General features: G+C 44.0%; 1 protein-coding gene across 2 annotated transcripts in view; it reads left to right on the forward strand.

The window, feature by feature from the left end:
• SMIM1 (small integral membrane protein 1 (Vel blood group)) overlaps window positions 1-27,300 on the forward strand; it is a 402,844-nt gene that overhangs the window by 19,477 nt on the left and 356,067 nt on the right. The window contains exon 1 of one of the 2 annotated variants that reach the window (XM_069239959.1): window positions 2,345-2,494. The exons of the other annotated variant lie outside the window; for it this stretch is intronic. Within the exon in view, the coding sequence (XP_069096060.1) occupies window positions 2,453-2,494 (42 nt within the window). The 5' untranslated portion in view covers window positions 2,345-2,452. Of the gene's footprint in view, window positions 1-2,344; window positions 2,495-27,300 lie in introns of those variants that run through there. 2 annotated transcript variants of the gene reach the window in all.

Consider the following 27,300-nt stretch of genomic DNA (forward strand, 5'->3'; position numbering starts at 1 on the left):
CATCACAAGGGTTTCACCACAATATTGCCCCTTTAAGTCAATGGTGCCTGGGATGTTGAAGACGGGGTGTCATTTAGAGGTCAGTGAAGGGGACGCTCTGACTTAAAGTATCAAAGCTGTGGCTGCCAAACTCGCAGTTGTCAGTTCCTCTTTGAGGTAGGGGAACTGCTGGGTGGGGAAACCCGACTCAGCCCAGCCAATTGAAACCATTGAGCCAATGACCAACCATCAACAGGCATTTGCGGGACAGTGGAGGTAACCCTTCCATAATTAGTGTGGGGCACTAACACTGATTTATCCTGTCATGCAAGACACGGATGTTCTATGCAGTACAATGGTAAATTGTCCTTGACACGCAGGGAACAAATTCCCTGTTTGTCAGAGACATTTTGGCCCAGATTCACTGTGATTTTGCATCGGGTTGTGTTACTTTTGTGGTGCAGTCTGGCGCAAAATTATTTTACCGTTTAGCTAAGTTATGCAAAGTCACTTTGCATGGCTTAATGTGGTTTAGTAGATACAAAGTAATTCAATGCTGTGCAGATGCTTGTGTTAGTTTGCATCAAGTAGGTATTATGTGGCTGGAGCATGGACATTCCTATGCATACACACTTGTATTTTGACATAAACCCAAATTTACCATGGCTTGAAAACCTGGGTTTGTGCCTAAACGGTACACCTACCCGACAGAGGCACAACAAGGAAAAACATCTCTATTTCTCCTCATTAATATCTCTTCCCAAATGGGTTGCATTCTGCGGCACACTTGGAAAGAGGAAAATTCCTCTTTGGATTGTTTTTGTTCAGGGCGGTACCCCTTCCTGCACTGAAACAATATTGTCTGTAACGCAGACAATGGTGCAAGGATGCCTGCGTTGGTGCTAGGTAGCACACAGTGTGCCAGCAGAAGGAGTCAGAAGAAATGCTCCATATCATCATAAACATTGAGCATTCTGCTTTTTTTCCCTTTCACACAGCGCAGCAAGTTCCCTAGCCGTGACGCATTACATGAATAAATAAAATTGCCCTTTTATGTCCATCCTGGATAATGAAATCTCTACTTGGGAAGTTTCCTAATGCAGAAGAGAATGCTTCAAAATGGCGCCCCGCTCGGCATGGTTTCTTCAGTGCATCCAGTGTATTGAAAGGTGCATTTAAGGCACAAAGATCCCTCTGAGTTGGTAGATATCGCGCAAGCCAGTGCAATTGCGGTGAGCAGTCCTATGCCAGAATAGTAGGCGGAGTAGAGGGCCTCCGGTGACCCAATAAGTCACCCACCCAGATCTAATGGCAGGGCCAATGAAATTATGTGATTCTGAGGCCGCAGCGTTTTCCGCATAATTATAGGTTTGCTACACTTGCCACGTAATCCATGATCTGTTGCATAATATGTAGATTTTATCCCAAAAAATAGTTTCTAGCTCAAACTAATCAAAAGTTCCTAAGAACCCTGCAACACATTACGGCACAAAAGTCAACTGGTCTTCTTTCATTTGCCTATTACTGAGTTTATGTGTTAAACAGTTAATATTTGGGTGGCACCTTTCAACAGTGAGTGTTAAAATGTGTAACAAAGACAAAAGAATGCACTAATACTGGCACAGAATGTATTGCATTACGCCGCATAATTTGCTGTTTTTTGACGCATAAATTCCTAAACCGTGCTGTATAAATTGGTACTCCCCTTTAGCAGAGTTTCATTGGCACTGTCGGTAGAACTCCCTTAAACATTGGTCCGAAGAAGCGTTCCACAAAACCTCGTATTTTATGCAACTTTGTCAATACGTTTCTAGCTACAAATTAACATACAGTATCCCTGCAGTTAGATAGCGCTGAGTTTCATGAGAAAAATAATCATTTTCAAGGGTCTAACCAAAAGAGTTTTTTTTTGGTTTCGTTGTAGTTTCTAGAGGAATTGCACCCCTCCCCCCTTCCGCCCCCGTAAGGAAATGGCTTGCATGCCGATTACGCAGGGGTATTGTGTACAAGCACCAGGACCTAGTGGAGGGGCGTGATTCCAACATCCGATACTGGCCAGGTCAAGATGTGATCGTGTCATGTTGCACGTTCACTTTAAAAAATACGACCCTTTTTTATGTTTTCCTAACAGTGCATTCCACCGAGTACCATTAAAAGCCCTGCAGTATTAAGTAAGCGAACAGCCAGGATTTAATGAATGCTGAGATTAGCAAATCTTGCGTTTTAGCAAATACCTATTACATTTTTGGCACTAAGAGGGATTATTTTGTAAATAAGACCTATTGTTTCCGCAGCACTGCTCTGGATTTTAGGCCACGCCCGAAATGCCTGTTGAAAAGCTGTAGGGTGAAAATACACCTTCCAGTCAGCATATCCAGTGTGGATGTCACCTCACTGAGACACAGTGACTTTGCCGGAGATCTTGGCTTGCTGTAGAAAGACAGTTCTTGGCAAACAGCTAGGACGTCACTAGATGCCACGAGGAGCTTCAAACTTGGATTTACTGCAAGGGAAGGTGGGTAAGAATAGGTCACTTTACGTATAAGGCAAACATTCAATCACCAGTGCATCCTCCAGCGACTGGTAGACTATGAAAGAGGTGCAAGCACACTGCACCTCGCGTTCAGTCGCCTCTGCTGCACTGCCGGATGCCTGGAAGTCTGGTGCACTAATTAGCTTACCAACCACTGATAAAGCCAAGTGGTCTGGATTTTTTTAGAATGGTGAATTTTTGTATGTGATTGTGTGGATAGGTAAGGGAGTGAATGTGGGAATTAGTCAACAGGTGAATGAAAGGATAGATGAGGGAGTGCCTGGGTGGGTGAGCAACTTAGGGTATGGTTGGTTGAGTGGCTGAGTGCATAGATGGATGAGTGATAAGTGCAGGGTGAATGTTGGAGAGTCAGTGCATGGATGGATGAATGAGTGAGGAGTGAGTGAGTGACATGGGGAATGCATGCATCAATGAATGGTGAAGTCAACGCAAAAATAGACGAGTGACTGCATGGATGGTGAATTGATGGACGAGTGGTTTTCTCCTAATGATGGAGCCAGGTATCATGCCTGCTTAAGGATGCTGTTTATGATAATGATTATTATTATTACACTTTTATATGGCACTCTGTCGATTTTTTGATCTCTAAGAACTGATTACAGGTGATCATTGGAATTGGTTTCATGATTGTTCACTCGAGGAGTTGGAGGGGAAGCAAGATAGTGGCTGTAACAAAGCTCTCTGTCTAGTCTCCCTGAGGTCGGAGCACGCCAGATCATAGAGCAGTGGAGAAGCCGCTCAGAGTGCTATGGTCCCCGATTCCGCGGCCGGGCTCCTTCAAGCTCTGCAGCAAAGTCACTCTGGTGGGGTCAAATCTGGCTTAGCCTACCACAACAAAATGTGTTCGTGCCTGGAAGCAGCTGGCGGCGGAAACCGCAGCACTTTTTAAAGCCTGAAAACACAGTCGCGGCATCACCGGGGCTCCATTGACCAAATGGATGGCACTAAAGACAGCCGGCGGTGGGCTCTCAAAGCGGGCGCCGTCACGATCACCCCAAAATGCCGCTGGTGTGGAGCCTCTGGGACCGGAAGCAGGACGCCTGAGCGGACGACGCCCTCCTCCTGGATGTAAAACAGAGACTTAGGAGAAAAAAGGGAAGGGGGATCCTCGCCCCCCGCCCCAGTGTCTGGGGCTTCAATCACGGATTTGTTTCGCGGTTCAAACCCCTGGCCCGCTGCGGAAAAGGAGGAATTGCCAGCTGTCCTTGAGAAGGAGGAGAGCTCGTCCCTGACTTCTCACGAAGACCTAAGTCTGCAAATTGCCTCTAACTCAGCTGGAGTCGTGGGAGAAATGGAAGAGTGTGGTTCCTGCCAACAAGGACTCACTTCTCAGCCAACAACCAGGGAACTCTAAGGTAAGCAAACCCTCTTTTTCAATGAAATTGCAATCAATTACAAGCTCGAGAGGTCCCACTGTGAAAGTGATAAAGGCAGATCCTGAAGGCAAGACTCGGGCAGTAAACAAGGCGCAATCTCTGGGGAATGAAGGCCCGCCAATCACGGGCAAGACTAACAGTCTTGGCTAGGGTGACCAGACGTCCCGGATTTCCCAGGACAGGCCCGGTGTCCCGACGCTTCTCCTAATTTTAAATAAATGTCCCGGTTTTTGGGACAAATGTCATATTATTAAATAAATGTCCCGGTTTTTGGGACAAAGGTCAGATCATCTAGGGAAGCATAAGTTAGAGAGGCATACAAAGTATGAAATAATTAAAGTATTTTATCTGTTACTGTCAGGCGACACAGTCTCCTGTCTGCTCCAAGCAGAGAGACGGAGTGGGGAGCAGAGAGAGGTGGGTGGAGGCGGGTTGGGGGTGCAGGGTGGGAGGTCAAGCCACAGCTAATTTTATAAATGTATTCTTGTACATGTGTGTGTGTATATGTGTGTGTGTGTGCATATATACTCAAACACACACATGTATAGGCACACATTCACAAATCTACGCAAAATAACGGGACAGTCCAGATATAAAAGTGAGTAATGTATTTAGTCCTTCTTTTATGTCTGACCTGTCCCGGTTTTTGCTCCTCAGAATCTGGTCACCCTAGACTTGGCCGAAGCCCCCATAATAGCAGGGGAAAGAAAGCTTGGTCTGACTTGGATGGAAACAAGCTCTTTTTTTCTTTATCAGATGTTACGGAGTGGCCTGTTGGGGACTCTGAGCTGTCCTCCGATTTTAGTGACCAGACCCTAAGTGTTGCAGATCAGGCCAAAGTACTAACAGCCCACAAGATGGTAACAAGCATCTGCAATGCAACGGGTCTCGCATTTCTCCGAGTTACAGCTATTAGCAGTTGTAAACTCCCAACCGTATTTTTCTTGCCACATTGAATGGAAAAAAACAGCTCGATCGCTCTGCTACAGTTCACTCGTAGGGAAACCTATTGGCAAAAGTGCAATTATCTACGTAACCAGCAAAAGTGCAATTAACTGTGTAACAGGGTCGATGTTATGCAAAGCGCTCGACTTCTCTCAAGCGAGATCGGGCTGCAAACAAAAGATAAAAAGTAGTCCACAAACCTGACGGGAAACAGCGAGCCTCGCATGTTTTCAGTACTTAGTCGCTGCGCTCAAGGAGGGCTAACCACCGGAAAAGGCATGACGTATGCGTGCCTTCCACTAATGAAAGCAAGCAGATTTTAACAGGCAAGACCGCAATACAATGAAAGACACTGATGTGACATGGACGGGGCTCTGAGCCCTTTTCTAACTCCTAAAGTGTCTTGCAAGCGAAACGCATGCGCAAGCGCATGCGACGCATGCTCGACCCTAAAAAAGAACACAGAGATGACAGCCACTGGGAACTGCTTAAAATGGGACTACTCTCCAACAGACCAGTTAGTAGGAGACTTGCTTGGACACCCCAGGAGGCACTCTATCAATGTATCATGTCTCACAGAGAGGAACCAAGGCTTGACATCCGAAGGGCTCAAGCAGCAACTCACAAGCTGCAAGGAGTGGTACATAAAATGGACAAGTCCTGCGCCACTATTAGTGATCGACTGTCTGATTTGGAAACCAGGACCTCGGCTCTCAAGAGTGATATGGTGGAGGTCCAAGGGCAGGTTGATGCACACGAGGCCCAGTTACTAGACGTCCAGTGGAAGTTAGAGGATCAAGAAAATTGTCAGCGTCGCAACAACCTGCAGGTTTTAGGTGTTGCAGAAGGCGAAGAAGGCTCTGAAATTAGACTATTGTGGAACTGTTGCAAAAGCCTTCCCTGAAACAGTGGATTGGAATTGGACCCAAGTGGTTCAACAAGTTCATGGAGTCCTCCTGGTGCTGAAGCAGTCTAAAATTAGCACAGAAAAACCTAGGTTAGTACTGGTTTATATTGGAAACTACCTGTTAAGACAGGCAATTTATGAGAATGCAAGACTGGAGCCAAGAGAACTGTTGGGGATAATTTTTTTCTTTGTCAAGCCTGTCTTCTGCCACATCACTGTGGAGCAACAGTGGCACCTCAGACAGCTAATCAAACCATTTCAGGAAAAAGAGTTGCAATACTTCTTACTGAACCTGGCACACTTGAAGGTTGTCTGGAATAAATAGCACTCGGGTGTTTGTATCTGAATTCAAAGCAAATGAATATATGGACGATATGCGTTAACAGATATGTCTTAGTCAGTTTGGTTAAAGGTGGAGGGGGATCTTGTGCTCAATATGTGACTTATGCATATTATACCGGAATTTATATCTTTTTTCAGAGTATTGAACTTGAACAGTACTAGACCCATCAGTATAAAGGATGGGGGTTGTATCCACTGAGATATGAGGTTGTATCCACTGATATATGAGGGGGCTATCAAGGTGGCGGTAATGATATAATTGATGACTGTGCCCGCTCCAGGTCTGGGTGCAGAGACTGCTGACACCTTATCAGACCTATGTGTGGTCTGTTCGCTAATCACGGGGGGAGTGAGGTTAGCGGGTTGGGGGGGTGTATCCATCCTGTGAGAAAGACAGGAAGGATCGGGGGCTTGGACGCAAGGCAGGGAGGGGGAGGGTATCAGTAGAGGGAGGGGAAGTGGGTGGAAAGGGGCTGGAGGGTTGGGGCACTGGGGAAAAGTATATCCCCAAAAAATGAGCAAAGATTGGAGACTAAGCACAATGATTAAAAATGATCGTAAGGCAACTCAGAAATGGTGGCAGATAAGCTAAGCTGACATGATGGCAATAACTTATCAGGACTCAGGTATTAATATACCTCTCTAGCTCTACTTCAGAGTGAATGGGTAAACTGTCCTTTTGCTCGGTAAACGTTGCTGGCTTAAACAACAAGTTGAAGCGGGTGTTAGAGATGCTTAAATCTGTGGCTTCAGATGTCATCTGTATACAGGAAACACATATCCCGTGAGGAAAGAGGGACTTGATTGCAATAAAGGGTTATACCCTGCTAGCATGCACCACTCAGACTTCCATGATCAGAGGGGTGGCTATTCTGGACAAAAGATGTAGAGGGCCTGCTAAACATAAACTAGTCGACAAGTGAGGAAGGTGGGCAGTGGTAGAGTGTTCTTTTGCAGGGGTCAGCTTTGCTATTTGCCCAATCTATGGCTCTAATCAGAATGATCCCTGACTTTTTGAAGAAGTGGATGTCGAATTAGGCATCATGCCCACTCCGCTGACTGATTGTGGGGATTTAAACCTTCATTTAGATGCTGTGGAAAACAGACAACCAAATATTATGGGAAAAAGCCATTGGTGTTTAGTGCTCTGGTATCCTTAATAGACAGTCATGGGCTGGTCGATATATGGGGGACAGGAAGAATCTGGTTATACTTATTTTTCATGTCCACATAGGAAGTATGACCCTTTAAATTACTTTTTGGCATCTGCCAGACTATTTGGTGTGGCTGATATTCGGAAACTCCCAATGTTTTTTTCTGACCACAATCCTTCAATCCTGTAAGTACTGGGGCTAGGCAGCCCCAAACTTCAGGCAAAATGGACGTTTGATCGAAAACTACTTCTAAACTACCAAAATATTGAATATATGAGAAAATGGGCAAGGGAGTTTCTGGACCACAATAGATATAGCTCCTCACAGGAGATGGTGTGGGATGTTTTCAAAGCTAGGGTAAGAGGTAAGACCATTAGTTTTGTTGCACAGGAGAGGAAGCAGCAAGACGTAGAAGTCAGAGGACTCCACAGAAGTTGGCCATACTGGAAAGGAGTCACATCAAGGGGATTATACGGGGACAGGATATTGCCCAAACCCAACAGGAAATTGTGATAGTCAAAGCGAAGATCAACTGCTACTATACTAAGGTGGCAGCGGAAAGATTTCAAGCATATAAAAATTAATATTACGAATATGTGGAAACACTGGGTAGTCTTGTAGCGTTATATACTAAGCAAAAGCAATTCTGTTGAAATATTGACTATATTAAAAGGGGTGATGGGTCAGTCGCCACAGAACAAGGGGATATCATCAAAACTTTTGAAGAACATTACAGGTCGTTATATCATGAAGATACCTCGCAAATGATCTCAGAAGGGAGTTACTCAGAAAAGGGAGAGTGTCAGCTTAGTGCTGAGACAAGCAGGGACCTAGAAGCCGATATAACTCTAGAAGAAGTTGCAAGCACACTAAAGTCCCTGACCTCAGGGAAAACAGAAGGCCTTGACAGAATTCCCCTTGAATTCAATAAGGTATTTTATCCAGCGGTAGCTCCATTCATATTGGATCTACTGTTCAGCAGAATTGTGTCCCTCATCCATCTTGGCAGGGTACGGATATTGTGATTTCCCCCCCCCCCCCCAAAAAAAAAAACCTCGGACAACCCAGATTCCTATCCCTGATTAATTCAGATTCTAAACTATATGCCAAAATCTTTGTGATCTGCTTTGGGAGGGTCATAGCCCATCTGGGTTCGCCGTGGCAACATAGTTATACCTGGGAGATGAACACCGGATCATATCAGATGTTGTATTATTCTTTTTGATCTAGCAGAAGTTACTGGGGCTTGGATGGCTATGATCGTCCTCAATGCAGAAACAGCATTCGACCTAGTACCATGGAGTTATCTCTGGTCAGTCTTGGAACAGTAGAGGTTTGGTCCAAGCTTGATTAAGGCAGTAAGAGCAATATATTACATCCCATATACCACACTTCAAATCATTGGCCACTAATCTGGGAAAATCACTATTATGAGAGGTACAAGGCAGGGCTGTCCCTGCTCCCCAATTCTTTTTCCCCTGTACATTGACTCATTTATAGGGCAAATCATACAAACTCATATGATATTGAGTAATAACCTCTGATCCCAAAAGCGCACTTCCTGAGGTTGAGAAGTTGAGGAAAGCTCTGGCTACCTTCCCAATCAGGAAAAAACCCAGATCGCATGCACAGATAACATTGACCTTATAGATTCTCGTAGGGTAGACGTCACCACATATCTGCGTGTAAGGATAACATCCAAGGTTGAAACTATATACCAGATTAATCTTGACCCATTAATAAGGAAGATTAACTCTAACTTGAGGCAAATTAATGGTCTACATCTAACCCTAATTGGAAGTTGTAATGTTCCGAAAATGTCTGTTTTATCTAAGGTGTTTTACTTGAACTAGACCAGTCTTTGCTCAGGAAAATTGATTTCTATATGCATAAACCTTGTGTGGCAATATAAGAAGACTAGGCAGGCCCTTAAATTTCTAATCCCTCTGCAAGAACGTGGGGGTTGGGCGGTTCCCAATTTTTTGTTTTACTGTTGGGCAGCCCTCCTCCAACAGATGGAGGTTTTGTTCTCTGCAGAAAGGTGCAGTAGAGCTAGATCAGGGGAAAACACAGCAACCCCCACCATCTATCAGATAGAGCCCAGCTATTACAAAAAGTGAAGTTCAAGATTCCGATGGTGGCCTGGAGGGTGTGGAACAAAACTCAAAAGTTAATGGGTCTTAAACAATAAAACGTATACATCCCCTTTTGGTGGTCTCTGTTATTTCCAATAATATGTCATGATGTCATTAGTGACAATGGGAACAATCTTGTCTTAATAGACATGGCGATCTTTATTCGGCTGACAAGTTATGCCCTTTTATCCAGTTGCAGCAGGATCATGGATTAGGAGATAGGACATTTTGAGGTTTTCACCTGCACGTGCTGGTTTACACGCTGTGCTTGCATTATCTTTCGTGAGGAAACAAAAATCTTAAAATGGGCTTAGAATCCGCCCCTTACTTACCTGAACTTACCATTGGTTTATTCCAGCGGCACTCTATTTAAAGTGCTACTGATTGGCCAGCACGTCTGCTTTCACTTCCTGCTGTGTTTTGCCGTCCATGCTGTGGTGTGGATTGTGGACGAAGTACAGCTTTCTGTCAATGGGCACTGGCTACTGGCCAGTGTCCTTCCTCTGGCTACTGCTCTGAAGGTACTTTTTATTTCCATTTCCCATCCAGCACTGCGTGCAAGCACAAGTACATGCACTCTCTTCTCTCCTTGCTTCTTGCAGTCTTCTGCCCTTCTCCCTCTGTAGCTGTTCCTCCCCCACGCGCATGCCTGCTGCTGTTTTGTTGTCACCTAACCTCCCCAACCTTCCCGCATTTTTTATTTTATTTAACGGGGCCATCTGTGCCTAATTCCCTCACTGACTGTGCATAGAATCACAGACTGCCCCCACAGCTCGCACTCACTTCACATAGCCTTGTTGGGAATTCCATAACTGAGGCATGAACATGTAAAGCTTTCCTTCGGTGCTGGACCCCATCAAGTGTCCACCTCAGCCAAAGTGTGAATGCAGCACTAAGATTTCCAGGAAATACCTAACTAACCAATACCATTCCAGTAACCATGTCGACACTATGTGAAGGGGCTTCTGCTGCAATAAAATGCTTTGATGAAAGCGCACTGTTGAAGTGTCCCGAACGTGAAATGAATATTTATCATAATATTTACAGCTCCCACACCTTCAATTAGTTTAGATTGTGTTTAAACAAAATTGTAAACGGATAAATAAGTAAGCAGGAGACTGAAAGGCCGTGTGTGAGTTTGGTTCAGCAAATGACCTCCTGCTACTAAGCAAATTTACCCCCACCTACTGCTTATAGCTCCTGAAATATCACTGCCATTTGACAAGGCTGAGAGCATCTTGGTAAAGTGTGACACTTTTGTACCAATCTGGTCTGTTTTTGTCACTTCCAACCCTGATGAGACTTTATCCACAGTAAACTGGTCATAGACCGTCCTGGGCTTTTGTGAATACGCTCTACCAAAAACCTAATCACTTATTGTTGCATTAGCTTTGATCCCCCGTCAGGGCTACGCCACACATACTTATCATGCCTCCTTTGCAGTCTTCTACGGCGAGATCTCGTAAGGCAGAAAGAGGTGGGATAGGAATTTGAGCAGCATGTGTAGTGGTTCTATGCAACGAGTGAGAAGCTGCCCAGTCTATGCATGGCCCCAACCAATCTAAGTTAGATACAGAAGTTCGTAAACAGCTGGGCACTTCACCAAGTCGATTAGGCCTTTCACATTTATGGGGTTGATTAACTGTCTCCCCTTGAGCTGGGTAAGAATGCCCGTTCTTCCAGGCGCATAGAGGGAACTAAGTTTGCAGTGTGAGCTTGGTAAATAGTTAATAAAGAATCAATATGCAAGTAGTATGTGTGCATTAGGCAAATAGTTATTATAGAATCAATGTATATGAAGTATGTGCAAGTATTCTATGCACATGCAAGGCTTGCGGCAAAGGAAGAATATTAATCAAATGTGATGCCTTAGTTTACTGGAAAGAAAGATGGGCGGTGCTGCCGTGGAACGCATAATTGGAATGCATTATAGTTGTGCGTTTCAAAGGAGTGCCAGTCATTTTATAAGCTGATATTCTTTTCTTTCACCAGAGGCAATTCAGCCTCACCATAAATTCCCTATGTTCCTACAAAAGGGCTTCTGTCACTGTTTGTTCCGGAATCACACCATCATTCACAGGCAGAGTGTTGCCTTTCCTGCTCCATCGTTTCTCCTGCATTGCTTGAGAGTCACAGCCTTTCACACTGGGAAACATACAGGTCATTTCAAGTGAGGTTTGTGCAAATACCAGAGTCTAGACAAAACCTCACATCCCAAAACAAAAGTGACCTATTCTGGGAAATCCTTCATTTTAGCTGGGATATGCAACAGCATATTGTTAGTGTCTGTTTAGGGTAACTGAAGGCAGGGCAACATCTCTTGGCTTTGTCAATGTTTTTTAGCCATTTCGCTATGCAACATAGCGTAAAGTAAGAAAAATTGCTGTGACGCTTCCAGTGTTGACCACGTCATAGTGCCTTTTTCTTTAAACCATGTTATACAGCAGCCAGCACTGCTGTGGAATGTCTTAAAAAAATGACAAAACCAATAGATGTTGCATAGGCGAAACCTGTTGGCTTTGCCAATGCCTGTTTAGGTACTCACAGTTAGGAGATTTTTGGATAGAATTAGACAGAGTGTATTTTTGCTGGAGAAGGTCCCACTTAGATGCGGTATGTACAATTGGCCACATTTTTACAATTTTAATAAATACTGCCCCAGATGACCTAGAGCAGCATGAGGCAAGCTGAGCACGGAAGCTAGGGGAGGAAGATGTAGACCTACAGTCTGCGATGGGGATCGAAATGAAAATACTTCTCTCTTCTAGCCTGAGTGCCCAGCAGTAAAAAAACATTATTTAAGACTTTATTTCACGCTAGCTAAGCTGTGTGGATGGGACAAGAGGGAGGACGATAAGTATCCTAGATGTGGGGAAGGCCCCGCCGACTTGATACATATGTTTTATACCTGCGAGAAATTGATGTTCTTTAAGCAAGGGATAGAGCTATTTTGGAAGCAGCTTTTTGGGGAAGAGATCCAAATTACTCCAGTTATTATGCTCTTTGGATACGACCACCACTGCGAGGGGGAGCTGGGCCAGATATATTTTATTTTAATCTCAATGGCTTTAGTTCTCCTTCTGATTGCAACAGTGTGGGAGAGTACTGAACCCCCACAGTGCAACTGTGGTTTGAGTGCCTGCTGGGCATATATAATTTTGAGATACAATTATACAATTGTAAAGGGAAACAAGCTAGGGATTCTATACTTAATTCGCTTTCTAATTTTCTGGGTTATAACAATTGGATAGCCTCTGAATAGATCTAGATAGTAGTGTGACTTAACACGAATGTATGTCGGAACAACGCATGCTGGAACAACGCATGCCGGAACAACGAGGTCGGAACAACGACCGTGTTGTTACCACTAATGCCTTTACCACGAATGCCTTAACAACGAGTTTTTATTGTAAAGGCATTCCTGGTAACGGCATTAGTGATAGGCATGCATGGTTCCAGCATGTGTCCCCCTGGCTCCCCACCCCCACCCCTAAAAATTACTGCAACCCCCCCACCCCCTCCCCTTAAACCACACCAACCCCCCCACCCTTGCCCCTAAAACTACCCCAACCCCCCCACCTTGTCCATAAAAATACCGCAACCCCCACCCTACCCCCAAAACCTAAAACAAACCCAACCCCCACCCCATCCCTGAAACCTAAAGTACCCCAACCCCCACCCCTAAAACCTAAAACCACCCCCTCCCCTTAAACCACACCAACCCCCCCACCCTTGCCCCTAAAACTACCCCAACCCCCCCACCTTGTCCATAAAATTACCGCAACCCCCACCCTACCCCCAAAACCTAAAACAACCCCAACCCCCACCCCATCCCTGAAACCTAAAGTACCCCAACCCCCACCCCTAAAACCTAAAACCACCCCACCCCTAAAACTACCCCGAGCCCACACCCTGCCCCTAAAACCTAAACCCCACCACCCCGCCCCTAAAATTACCCGACCCCCCAACCCACCCCTAAAACCACCCTAACCCCCACCCGTAAAACAACCCCAACCCCTACCCCTACCCCATCCCTAAAACCTAAACTACCCCAACCCCCACCCCTAAAACCTAAAACCACCCCAACACCCCACCCCTAAAACTACCCCAACCCCCACCCCTAAAACCTAAAACCACCCCACCCCTAAAACTACCCCGAGCCCACACCCTGCCCCTAAAACCTAAACCCCACCACCCCGCCCCTAAAATTACCCGACACCCCAACCCACCCCTAAAACCACCCTAACCCCCACCCGTAAAACAACCCCAACCCCATCCCTAAAACCTAAACTACCCCAACCCCCACCCCTAAAACCTAAAACCACCCCAACACCCCACCCCTAAAACTACCCCGAGCCCCCACCCCTAAAACCTAAATCCCCCCACCCTGCCCCTAAAATTACCCGACCCCCAACCCACCCCTAAAACCTAAAACCACCCCAACCCCTACCTCTAAAATTACCGCAACCCCTCACCCCGCCACAAAACTTAAAACCACCCCAACCCCCCGCCCCTAAAACCTAAACCACCCCAATCCTCCACCCCACCCCTAAAAACCTAAACCACCCTGACCCCCACCCCCAAATACTAAAAATATCCGACCCCCCACCCCGCCCCTAAAACTAAAAATATCCCTCGCCAAACCTAAACCGCCCGACCCCCCCCACCCCTAAAACTAAAAATACCCGACCCCCCACCCTCGCCCTTAAAACTAAAAATACCCCTTCCCCTCCCTTTCCCACTTAACGCAGCTGGAATTTATGTCTAACCTTCAGAATCACTTCTGGTATTTATACACAGCTGTCAAGAAAGGAATAAACTGTATTGACTCTTTTTATGATCTATCGGATTAGAACTCTATATTGTATTGCTTTTTTTCTTTGCATACTGTTTTTACTTTTATATTCATCCTTGTAACAGTCTTAATGAAATCAGATAGTTGATGTATGATTATATGGGATATAATAAAAAAGTACTAGTTTCACATCTTGGGTATTGATTTCTCAGACTGGTTTTCAGGTGTGTGACAGTGACTTAATGCAGTACCTTTATGTCAGCACCAGCCTCTTGATATAGGTGGATGACAAGGATGCATAGACCCTTGTGGAAATAGATATTGTGTAGAGCACTTGTCTCAGAAATCGTCATGCCATTGTACATTGTCTAGCACACAGAGGTTAAGTGGGATGGATCTGCAGTTATGTGTTTGTTTTGTCCTTGGGACAGGTGGGCCCAACCCACTGCAGCACAAACCCTTTACCTGCCATTTTACAGAAAAGGGAACTCTCTGCAGTTGAAGTAATATGCAGGTCCACGTGTTAACGCTGTTCAAACGTCTATTTATGGTTCAGGAATGAAAAGTCTTCCTTATTAGGGTAAGCGCTGTAAATAAATGTATTAAGGTCACACAGCACTACTGGCAGTGCTTCCAGTAAAAACAAACAAAAGTGTACACACATGTTTAAAAAAATTAACAATATAAGGCTAAGTACAATGCTCCCAGAATGCTCTCTGATTAGATGCAAATCTTTGCAGAAGCTTGTAAGCAAGAGTGATGAATCTTTGCTTTCATAATAAAATGTTCAGAAAGAAATGCAAGTAGGAAAAAGAAAGGTTTCACTACTATGACATTTTAGGTGCTATTTCTTTGAAGCGTCGTTTAGTAGAATGTGTTGATGCATGCTAGTATTTCCAAACACTATTCCTAATGGAAAATCAGAATAATCATTTTCAGTAAGATTATGGGAAGCATGAAAATAAACAAACACTGACAAAGCCAACCGATCCAACACTTTTGTGTCTTTTGGTTTCGTCAATGCGTGCCTTGTTTTGACATGGCTTTTGTAACACTTAATTGTTGTGGGAGCTGCAAGGCCCTCACAATTGTAACAAGCACTGGCAAAAAGAAAAAAAAAGTTTTTGGTCTCAAAATGCAAACAAAGGCCCTGCAGTCCCCTCCAGGATGCCTGCTCAGCACAGCACCTGCCCTGAGTGAGTCTGGAGGAGAGGGCTCCATGTTCTTTGCAGCCTCCCCCCCCCTCCAGTTTTGTTATGCCACTGATTGCCACAGTAGTTCCTGGCACTGAACAAATCTACTTTGTGTGCCAATATGTTACTTGTGGAAGTGCAAAATGCGATCACTCACAATAAAGCCAGCCGATAGAGAGGGAAATAGAAGTTTAATAAAAACGAAATGTCTTTATTAACGCCAGACCTAATTATTGACCCAATTCTTAAAGAAAGCCACAAAAGTGCACCCATGGCATATGTTTATGGATTAGTGGCTTTCATGAATTCACAAGAACTTACAGAAGTAGACCAGGAAATCGTACTCCTGGAAAATATCTGTGAACTGTATTTCAGCATGAGCAAATATGTATGTGTAGATTTGCTCATGTGAAAATCTGTTGAGCGTTTACAAGTTCACTTTCCCTCCAACCACTTTTTTCTCAACCCTGGAAGAACTTCTACTTCTGCTATTGTCAGGAGTAAATTTCCAACCTTTCTCATTATAAGAAAAGATTAGAGAAGAGCTGGTGAAAAATCCTCAAAACATGTAAGTTAGTATTTTTGCAGACTCAAGGCATTCCAGCCCTGGAACTATTGCTTACTGCTTCCTCCAGCCCCAGTATGTAGATCACCGGAAAGGTGGCAAAATAAGGAAATTTATATAGTAGGGATTAAAATTGCAAGTATTCAAGAGCTACTATAGTAGTAGCCCTGGCATAAACAGAGAGGCTGTTATCCGAGCTCTTACATAATGAGATTGCTGCCATAATGTGTTGCTGCACTACATGGCACCAAAGAGACAAGCAGATTTTTTTTATAGGACAAGTAAATTTAAGAATCAACCTGTCCCATGGAAAGGTGGATATTTTATTAAATCCCACACCTCTGATCTGAAAGGGGCATGATCTAAGCAGTGTTACTAGGATTCCATTCCTAGAGGTGTAGTCTGTGTGAATAAGGGCATGGCTTAAAACATTTAAACTAAAATCTTTTACTACCTATAGCATGCCACATGACCGGTATTTTGGTGCCCCTCTGTGAGCTTTTTTTTTTTTTTGCATCCAGACATAACACACAGTCCCGGACATGCACCTAAAAAAACAAACCTATTGGCATTGCCAATGTTTTTTTAGCAGTAACAGATAAATAAGTCACAACAATGATTTTATCATGAATAATTTGGATTTAAAAAGTTTCAATTCTGAAAATAGGAGAACATAAATTAAACATTACTGAGGTCTGTGGAAGGAGTAGTGGTCTTAGGATTGTCCCAGTCAATCCTGTTGTTCATTTCACACCACTTTCTACTGCAGTCTCTCATTTTGTTAAACACTTGTATCCTTTTTCTCTTCACATCTTTCTGAAATCCTCCATCTGCATATCTTCTTCCTCTTCAGCAGCATCATATTCCTCTCTCCTGTATGTACCACTTTGCATCTCTTTCACTTAACCATCTTCCACACACAACTCACCCACTCACCTGTAAGCAGCACATTTTCTTTTACCCTCAGCCCCAGCTACAGATGTCTTAATCATGGCCCATTTTAAACACTCACTCATGACCTGAACTCACTTAGAAACCTAGATGCGAGTACATTCACAGTGAGCATTTTAGAAAGGTAATGTGCTGCTTGAAAAAAAAGTAAGGCAGGATTAAGTAAAAATGTGAAATGTTCAGGGGAATTACATTACTGATGTGGATTACTTTAATGTATTTTTAAGGTCCTTGTTCAGAAATCGCTCAGTATTTTTTCGTGTAAAGCTAGGGACATGAATACAGGGCCAAATAGGGACCCATTTGAAGGTCATGTTTTCATTACTACCTGGTCTATGAGCCTGTGGCACCCATCCTACTTAAAGCTCTGGTTGTGTACGGAAAACCAGGCGGTTAACCCTTTTTTGTTGTATTGTGGGTAGGGCTCCAGATTTTATGGTATTTATTTTTTTATTATTTCCGTCATTATGTATCCATATTTAGTTTTTGGCCATCCAATTGGTATTTATCCATATTTTTCTTGCATTTTGAGAATAAATGAAGTCATAAAATGGTATAATTCCACATTTATTTAATTCTTAGATGTGCACTCATAAGTGGATGCCTGTTCAGCTTTAGCAAATTAAGCAGCCACATATAACAAAACACTACACTCACAGGTGCACATTAGTGTTACACTACAAATGTATGTTAAAATATACTTGTATTTAAGGACATCTCATGCTGTGTTTTTTTTTTTTTTTACCTCCCCATGCTATCTATCTGCTCAGCTTTTGACGGGAATTCATGAAAGACAGCATGGACAGTCTCTCACAAGACGCACAATTGTCAATAGTTTGCAGCTCTTAAAGATAAATACAGTCAGGAAACACCTTTTTTCTGTGTGTGCTTATCTGTAAAAAATAGTAAAAATGGAAAACTGGGAGCCTTAATTGTGGGACAGGTTGTGTAAGGCGGGACGACCATATTAACACATGAGGTTAGCAGGAATTCTGCTTGTGGCTGGTCATGCCAGGGACACCCTTATCAGGGTTGTGTTCTTTCACAGGTCTGTGAATCCTTATTAACTCCTTTGCTACTAGACCTTTTCCCCCCTCAGGTGCCAGGCCTTTTTTTGGCTATTCAGGGCAGTTCGTGCTTAGGCCCTCATAACGTTTTGCCCACTTAAGCTACCCACGCCAAATGGCCTCAACAAATAGTTTGTCGTGCTAAAATCACCATCTTCCCAGCTTTCAGGAATAGGCAGACTTGAGTCACAAAACCACATTTTCAACACAAGTTTGGCATTTTACTGAGATATACCCTATTTTTACAATTCTTTTGTGCTTTCAGCCTCCTTCCAGTTAGTGCCAGAAATGGGTGTGAAACCAATGCTGGATCCCAGACAGCTAAACATTTCTAAAACATAGGCAACATTCTGAATTCAGCATGGGGTCATTTGTGTAGATATTTCAAGGTTTTCCTACAGAAAGTAACAGGCAAAATAAAGAAATATTGAAATTGAGGTGAAAAAAGAGTCATTTCTGTCCACGTTTTCTTCTATAACTTTTTTGAGCTATGGCAGATTTCTGAAAGCAATATACCGTTACGTCTGCTGGACTCTTCTGGTTGTGGGGATATATAGGGCTTGTAGGTTCATCAAGAACCCCAGGTAACCAGAGCCAATAAATGAGCTGCACCTTGCAATGGATTTTCATTCTATACCGGGTATACATCAATTCATTTGGTGAAACATAAAGAGTGAAAAATAGTTATAGAGGAAACCTTTGTATTTCCAAAATGGGCACAAGATAAGGTTTTGAGAAGCAGTGGTTATTTGCACATCTCTGAATTCTGGGGTCCCCATACTAGCATGTGAATTACAGGGTATTTCTCAATTAGATGTCCCTTTTATACACTGTCTCACATTTGGAAGGAAAAAATGTAGAGAAAAACAAAGGGCAGTAACACTTGTTCTTCTATTCTGTGTTCCCCCAAGTCTCCCGATAAAAATGACACCTCACTTATGTGGGTAGACCTAGTACCCGCAACAGGAAATGCCCCAAAACACAACGTGGACACCTCATATTTTCCCAAAGACAGCTGACCTGTTTTTTGCAAAGTGCCTAGCTGTGGATTTTGGCCTCTAGCTCTGCCGGCACCTAGAGAAACCTAGGAAACCTATACATTTTTGAAAACTAGACACCTAGAGGAATTCAGATTTGGGTAACTTGTGGGGCTTTCACCAGATTCTTTTACCCAGAATCCTTTGCAAACCTCAAAATGTGGCAAAAAAACACCTTTTCCTCACATTTTGGTGCTACAAAGTTCTGGAATCTGAGGGGAGCCACAAACTTCCTTCCACCCAGCACTCCCCCGGGTCTCCTGATGAAAATGGTACCTCACTTTTGTGGATAGGCCTAGTGCCGTTGACAGAAAATGCCCCAAAACACTACATGGACACATCAAAATTATCCATTCCTAAACTACCTGTTGTTGCGGGGTCACTTGCGTTTTTGGTCCTGGGCTCAGCAGCCATCTAGGGAAACCTACCAAACTCAGACATTTCTGAAACCTAGACAGCAGAAGGGAGTTCAGGGAGGTGTGACATCGTGGATCCCCCAGTGTTTTCTTACCCAGAATCCTCAGCAAACCTCAAATTTAGCTAAAAATTCACATTTCTGTGTGGGCTCACCGCAACAGCACAAATGTCCTACCACCCAACGTTCCCCCCAGTCTCCCGATAAAAATGATACCTCACATGTGTAGGTAGGCCAAGTGCCAGTAACCGGGAAGAGCCAAAAACATGTCAAAATTGAGGAGGAGCCAAAGTGGGTCCAAAAGGGCAGTTTGAGAAAAAAAGTTTTTAGGCTGACAAGTGGGGCAGAATTTTTATTGGTGGAGATGCGACAATGCTGGGTGGTAGAAATGTTGTGAATTCCTGCAGATTCCGAAAGGTTCCATCACAAAAATGTGGGAAAATTTGTGATTTCAAGCAAAGTTGGAGGTTTACAGGGCATCGTGGGTAAGAAAATTGTGCGGGATGCATGTGAAGCACACCACTCTGGACTCACCCAGGTGTTTAGTTTTCAGATGTGTCTAAGTCTCGTAGATTTTTCTACATGGCAGCCTCCGAAAGTCAAAAAAGAGCAGCACTGCCATTCCAAGTGGGACAATTTTAAGAGTTAGCCAGGCTCTGATGGCCCAAACGTAAAACCCAAACCCAAACTAATCAAATGTCCTCTTGCTTGTCATTGGGATAAGATCTTTTAGTGTGGGGGGGAAGAGATGAAAGACTGTTACCCCCTTCAGTTTGGGGGGGGGGAGTGCATAACCATGCCCATACTGGTTTGGTAGCTACCACCTTACTATTTTTATTTTTTCTCTGGCATCTAGTAGGCTTTCTGCTACACCCTCCCCCCCGGGAGTGGATCAGGGGTAATTGCCCCATCTACCCACCAGTGGGCAGAACAACTTTTTGGGAAAAAAATCTTCCCTGTTGTCTGGTGGGCTTTTTGGCCCCCTTGGGGCAGATGGGCCTTTCAAAAATAGGTAGAAATTGCCAACAGCAATGTGCCCGCATGGGGAGCGACCCTTGCCCTAAGGGCTGCCACCCCCAAACAAAACACGCACACACCATTCCCTGGAGCCTAAGTGGTTTCTGCGCCTACCGGGCAGATCAGCCTAATAGAAATAGGCTGGTCCGCCCCCAAGGGAGACAGAAATGGCCTAAAATAAATTTGTCCCCCCGTGGAGCGACCCTTGCCTAAGGGGTCGCTCCCCTTGTGTAAAATTGGCTTAAAAAAATCCCTGGTGTCTAATGGTTTCTGCCCCGCTTGGGGCAGATTGGCCCAAGAAAAATAGGACGATCTGCCCCCAAGGTGGGCAGAAATGGCCCAAAATAAAATTGCCCCAGGGGAGCGACCCATGCCTAAGGGGTCGCTCCCCATCTGCAAAAAAATAAGAATAAAAAAAATCCCTGGTACCTAGCGGTTTCTGCCCCCCCTTGGGAACAGATCGGCCTAATTAGAATAGGCCGATCTGCCCCCAAGGTGGGCAGAAATGGGCTAAAATAAAATCCCCCCCCAGGGGAGCCTAAGGGGTCACTCCTCATCTGTAAAATATAAACATAAAAAAATCTGCGGTGTCTAGTGGTTTCTGCCCTCCTTGGGGGCAGATTGGCCAAAAAACAATTTCCCCCCCCCGGGTGCGACGCTTGCCTCAGGGGTCGCTCCCCACATGTAAAAAACTAAAAACAAAATTATCCCTTGTGTCTAATGGGTTCTGCACCCCCCCCCGGGGGCAGATAGGCTTAATTAAAATAGGCCGACCTGCCCCCGGGGGGAGGGGCAGAAAAGGCCTAATAAAAAAATTCCCCCCTTGGGGAGCTGCCCTTGCCAAATGGTCTGCTCCCCTGATACATAATAACTATAAACATAAATCCCTGGTGTCTATGGGCATTTCTGCAGCTCGATTGCTTTACGATCGGGCTGCAGAAATTCTCAAATAGACATGAAAGGAAAGGAAACGCCTTTCCTTTCATGTCTCTGTGCTGTGCCCCCTCACCCCCGATCGGAAGAGAAATGCTTTGCATTTGATGTGGGTGGCCTCTGATGAGGTCGGCGTGCAATCGTGACGTCATCAAATGTCAATGGGGGACTGGGTGGCGCGGGGGTGGAAGGGGAAGCAATTCCCCTTCCATCCCTGACCTGGGAGCGTGGGCCAGGTACAGGACGAGCTTGTCTCGTCCACGGCACACAGTAACTGTGGACGAGGGCGAGACCAGCTTGTCTTAGGCACCGTAGTAGTTAATGACACTATATCTCAGAAGTGAGACACTCTATGATCAGGATTGATCATGGATGCTTTTGGGTGAAGTTTTGAACTTTGCATGCACATTCTGGTGAAGTTGGGACCAGTCACCCTTGGCAAAGGTGGGCCAAGTGTCTTGCCTTTGAAGTGTAACCCACTGAGTCTCTTGCAAGAGCAGTAAATTGTAGCTGGAGCACTCCTCCAGAAAGGGTGAGGGAGCTGCTGAGTTGCATGCTGGTAAGTGGAGCTTTTCAGGATTGTTAGGGGACAGAGAGGTTATGACGGGGTAGGACTTTAAACTTTTCTAGATTCTGTGGCCATGATGCAGGAACTGGGGGCATTAACACTAGCCTATCCACATCCCTACTGTAGGTGAGGACTATTTACTACGGCAGTGAAGCTGCCCCTTTTATTTATTTATGTTTAGCTTGTGTTGCACTTTACACAGTTTAAGATGTTAAAAAAAATATTGTGAAGTTGTTGGTCAGCCAGCTTTGCAACTTGTGGCACCTCTCAGAAAATACTGGTTGGTCTGGCCCCCTTCTCATTGACACCACGTATGAACTTGGTCAGGTCTGTGTACATTGACTGACGATATGTGTGTGCGGTTATGAACAGAAACTGAATCCTGAAAGACCTGAATGTGCAAATTTGTCCATATGCCGTTCTATACTGACAGCTTGTGTGCCCCTTGTCATTTGCACTGACGCCATGTGGTGGCTGTTACAAAAAACCTTTTGCCCTTTTAACCCTCCTGCATTGTTCACTTTTGACTACCTGTTTTTTTGGCTTTTTACTGTGAGTAAGCCTCACTACCTGAATCTCACTCACAGTATAGTCTCTGGGAGTGCCACTGGCCAGTATCTGCCTTTTAAGATAAGGCCGCTGCTATACAGCTGGGGTAAGAGGCACAGGCTGACGCATGTGCACGTGTGTCTGTGTGTGTGAGACTACTATCCTGCTCTGCCCAGAATCTGCACACAGCTAGCCTGTTGCAGGAGGGATCCTTCAGGGATTAGTACTGACCTAGGGTGGGTCTTATAAATTGAGAGGGCATACATAGTGTACGTCTCCAATGCTTACAGGTCTGTGATGCATAAACTGTGGTACATGTTGTAGATGAACTGGGATTACTGGCCTACTCCACTTACCTGACCGAGTCAAGTGGCACAGTGAGGTACTTCGTTCCCAGTAAAAAAACAATTCCACACTGCTTACTTGTGAAGGACTTACAACATTCACAGCTATTAACTGAATTTCTTACAGTGCCCTTGACAAGACAGTGTCTTCCCTTCCAGCCTGCATGATTGTCAATACTTCCCACCACCTCCTGTGGACTACTGTGTGATCCGGGACTGATCTCTGTGTTCTGCCACTAAATATGATCCTAGGCATGAGTTTGTGTCCTTGTGATAGACTCCCTTTGGGCTTTTCACCTTCTCATTGACACTCTGCATGGTCCTAGGCAGGTCCTTGTAACTTGACACACTGCTTGAGGAGGCAGTCATAGCTGGCAAATTTTGAGGTTTTCATTGTGACGCATTTCCATGTTTCGTTGTGCTTGTGTGTGACATTTTAATGTCTTGAAATATTATGAGTGACAATTAATCGCAAGTAGAATAAACCGCTATATCCAAGTAATTGGTTACATATCAGAAATTATCCACTATTATGTAAGATAATGTTTTAGAAATGGCTGTTTAACAGTCTAAAACACAAAGTGATCAATGCTAATAAGCCGGGACTTTTAGCATCTATGTTATGGGATTGTCACTCCCAAAAAGCTTCTTTTTCCAGAGAGAGGAAGGTAGACAAGGATGCATACACACACACACACACAATTTTAAATATTTTAAATTATTCTGTTCAGTATAGTTTTACAAAATGTATGAGCTGCAAACATAAACTTATAACCAACGAAACCAATTTAATCTGATAACATATGTTAATAGGCCTACTGAAGTAGATCAAAGCTACATTTCCCAAAATGGATAATGAGGTTTAAGGAGTGCTCAGGACTGGGCTATCCATTCCCAGAATCAGAAACTTGAATATCACTAAGAAACATGCATTGGCAATGCCAGCAGGTCTTGCCTACGAAAGCTGTTGACTTTGCTAATGTCTTTTAGCCATGTTGTATAGCAGCACTTGGTATGTCATAGCAATCTCCCCCCCCCCCCACGTGGGTTGGGAGGGGTATTGGATGGGGGCAAGCAACAACACGGGACGGGGCAAGCAACAATGCGGGATGGGTGGCAAACAGCAAACAATGGCAGGTAGGAGACAAGCAACAACCTGGAATGGGGGCAAGCAACAAACAATGGGACAGTGGGCTAGCAACAATTTGGAATGGTTGGAAAACGTAGGTCTGGACTCAACCAACAAACAAAGTGGGACTTCGGGAAAGCAAAAAACTATGCAGAAGCGGTGTCAATCAACAAACAAAGCAGGACAGGGGGAAAGCAACAAACAAAGTGGGTGGGCTGGCACGCCCTAAGCAACATGGGATAGGGCAAGCAACAAACAATGCGGAACTGTGGGTGAGCAATAAACAACGCAGGGTTTGGGGGAAAACAGCAAACAATGTGGGACGGGGCAAGCAGCAAACAACGTGGGCCAGAGGGCAAGCAACAAACAAAATAAATGGAATGGGGCAAGCAACAAACAACACATGATGGGAGCCAAGCAGCAAACAAGACGGGACACGAGAGCAAGCATCAAACTGGAACTGGGAGCAAGCAATAACACAGGTCAGGAGGGCAAGCACCAATGCATGATGGGAGGGCAGGCAACAATACAGAGCACAACGGACAAGCAACATGGAGTGGGGTGGGATGGAAGGGTGAGTGTATCAAGCAACACCAAGAGGCGCGATGGGGGGGTTAGTGGTGGCAAGTAACAATGTTGAGTCAGATAGCAGGTTGGGTGGTGGAAAGCAACAATAGGCAGAGCATGATAAGAGGGTTGGTGGGGTGAAGCAACAGCATGGAGCACAACAGAGGGTGGGTGAGGGCAAGCAACAACATGGTGGGGGCAAGTAAAAACACAGGGTGGGAGAGGGCAAGCAACAACATGGACAGCTGGTAGGGCACGCAACAACATGGACAGAGGGTGGAACAAGCCACAACGCAGAGGAGGGCAAAAGCCCATGGGTAAGAAAGTGCAACACAGTGGGGGAGAAGCACTTAAGAGAGGCTTCCCGCAAACACATGCACTGTTATAGAGTGCTTCACCTAGAAGAAAAAAAGCAAGCAGTGCAAGGACACAAGTAGTAGCGCTATCGTCCAAGAGAGGAACAGACACACAAAGAGGTAGTGAATCCAACACGCTCTGACCAAAGAGAATAAGGACATGAGAGTGACCCTCAAGACCAGCAAGGGTAAGCTGTGGTCAGGCTCTAAGCCCACTGTAAACTAGCAAAATCTCCGTCCAACAACAATGCATGTACTGTCTCAGCTGAGACCTAAAAATGGATGCAGGAAAGATCACTTGATACTAGTTAAACAAAATTCATACTCTTCTTGAAATCAGCTTTTGAAACTCAAGCCCTAAATCTGTCTGCCTTGCTTGGCCTAATGTCAAAGTCTCGCTGCTAGTTGCCTCAAGAATGTGTGGCAACAGCCACTCCTTATCTCTGCCGCCAACAACACTCTGGATTATAGGATATGTAGTTTTGTGTTTTCCCTTTAGATTAATAGCCTTTTCAGGTCTGGCCTCAAAAGTGCTGTTGGCTTTAAAGGCAGATTTGCCCAAGACAGCCACAAACATATCCTTTCGGTACAAAAAATAATATAATGTGTTTTTAAGCAGGATGTGCGTTGTACACGTAAACAACGTATAGCGCAGTCGTGCAAAAAATGTGTACTGTTCTGAGATTTATTTTACAGGTCTCACACCAGTTACAAAGCTTCCAAGTGATTGCAGTACACAGAAAGGATTTTTGAAACCTGCCAAAGAATGTGAGCGTTGACAACATGGCTTCAGCAATTAAAGAGAATAAAATATGTTGCTGCTCTCAGTGTTTAGTACCAGGCTGTCCGAGCAGCAAGTAAATCTGCAGAAAATTATGATTTATTAAATAAACTGAGAGCCTTGCTCAAGCATGAGCAGGCACCTGTGGCCCACAGTCCTCCATAAATGCTGGGTTGCTGATGTACGGCCTGGGATTAGGACATTAATTTGTGCAGGGAGGCTGGATAGCTCTCCCTCAGCAGAGCACATTGACTTCTCTCTGACATGACAGTTGCTCACATCAGCAAAGAGAATGGTCTCATGACAAATTTTGTGTGGGTAGTAACCATCGCAACCCCCTTCCCTTCCTCTGCTGGCCAGCAAAAATCACCTTGCAGCAGCAGATTGTAAATATTCCCATTCCCTCTCTAATGTAAGCAACAATAGGGGAAGTGCTGGACTTTGAAAGGGATAGCTTTAATATTACCACTGCACCATAAGCAACAGTAGGGAAAGTGTTGGACTTTGGAAGGGTTCGATTTACTATTCCTCCTCCAGCGTAAGTAAAATCAAGAAAAATGTTGTACTTTGAATGGGTTGCATTTACTGTTCCCACTCCAAAGTAAGCAATAGTAAGAAAAGTTTTGCACTTGGAGGGCTAATATTAACAATATAGAAATAAATGATGAAAAACACAAACTAAACTCAAATACGCTAAATGACAATTAATTGCTTAAGCAATTCCTATAATTGCAGTTAAATATTTCATTACAACAAATATTCACGTGTAGTAAAAAATTTAAGTTCAAACAACTTCCTACCCTATTCCCTACATACCCGCCAACCTGCTAATAGCACATAAATAAGTAATTAAACTGTACAAAAAAAGTAGAATGAAAATCCCAAAATATACTTAAACAATCAAAATAACAATGAATCAATGAAATAATCTTCATAATAACAAATCATATATTTAAATCAAATATTTTAAAATAACAAAAAATAATGTACCATCTAAATAACTTCCCACGCTATTGCCCTACAAACCAACAACCAGCTTCTAATCATAAATTACTAAAGCATTGTATTAATGCTACTAACACCTACAATTAACATAACTCTTGTATAATAAATTAATTAAAACAATATTTCATACAACTGAATAAAAGTAAACAATATTATATATAACATTTAAAAAACGATAATATATGTATTAAAAATAAATTCTTACTTTCTATATTCTGTTCCTCAATATTATAGTAGTGACAATATTTTTAACAGGATATACATGAAACAATATTTTTGATTCAATATTCTTGTTATTCACGAAATTAGCACTACAAGTGATATATTTCTATCAGACACCTAATGAGTACAGTGTAGAACAGGAGACTTCAAGACAACTTTCAGTGATCCAAAGCTTTGAATTGATCTACATACATATATCACAAAAATGTAGTAATCATCATAAAATTCAGTCTGCTTTTTGGTTTAGCTATTGTGCAGGTTTCAACTTTTGCTTCCTTAGACATGCTTTGCCTTGACCTCAGTTGTCCAGCTCCAGAAAATCTAGCTCTGTACGACAGAGATTCAGACCTTCATGACTCAGTTCTAATAAATTGCTTTACATCTGCGTTTGTGACTGTGTAAGCAGCATTTTTC

This window comes from Pleurodeles waltl, chromosome 6 (assembly GCF_031143425.1).
Source record: "Pleurodeles waltl isolate 20211129_DDA chromosome 6, aPleWal1.hap1.20221129, whole genome shotgun sequence".
Classification (NCBI taxonomy): Eukaryota; Metazoa; Chordata; class Amphibia; order Caudata; family Salamandridae; genus Pleurodeles; species Pleurodeles waltl.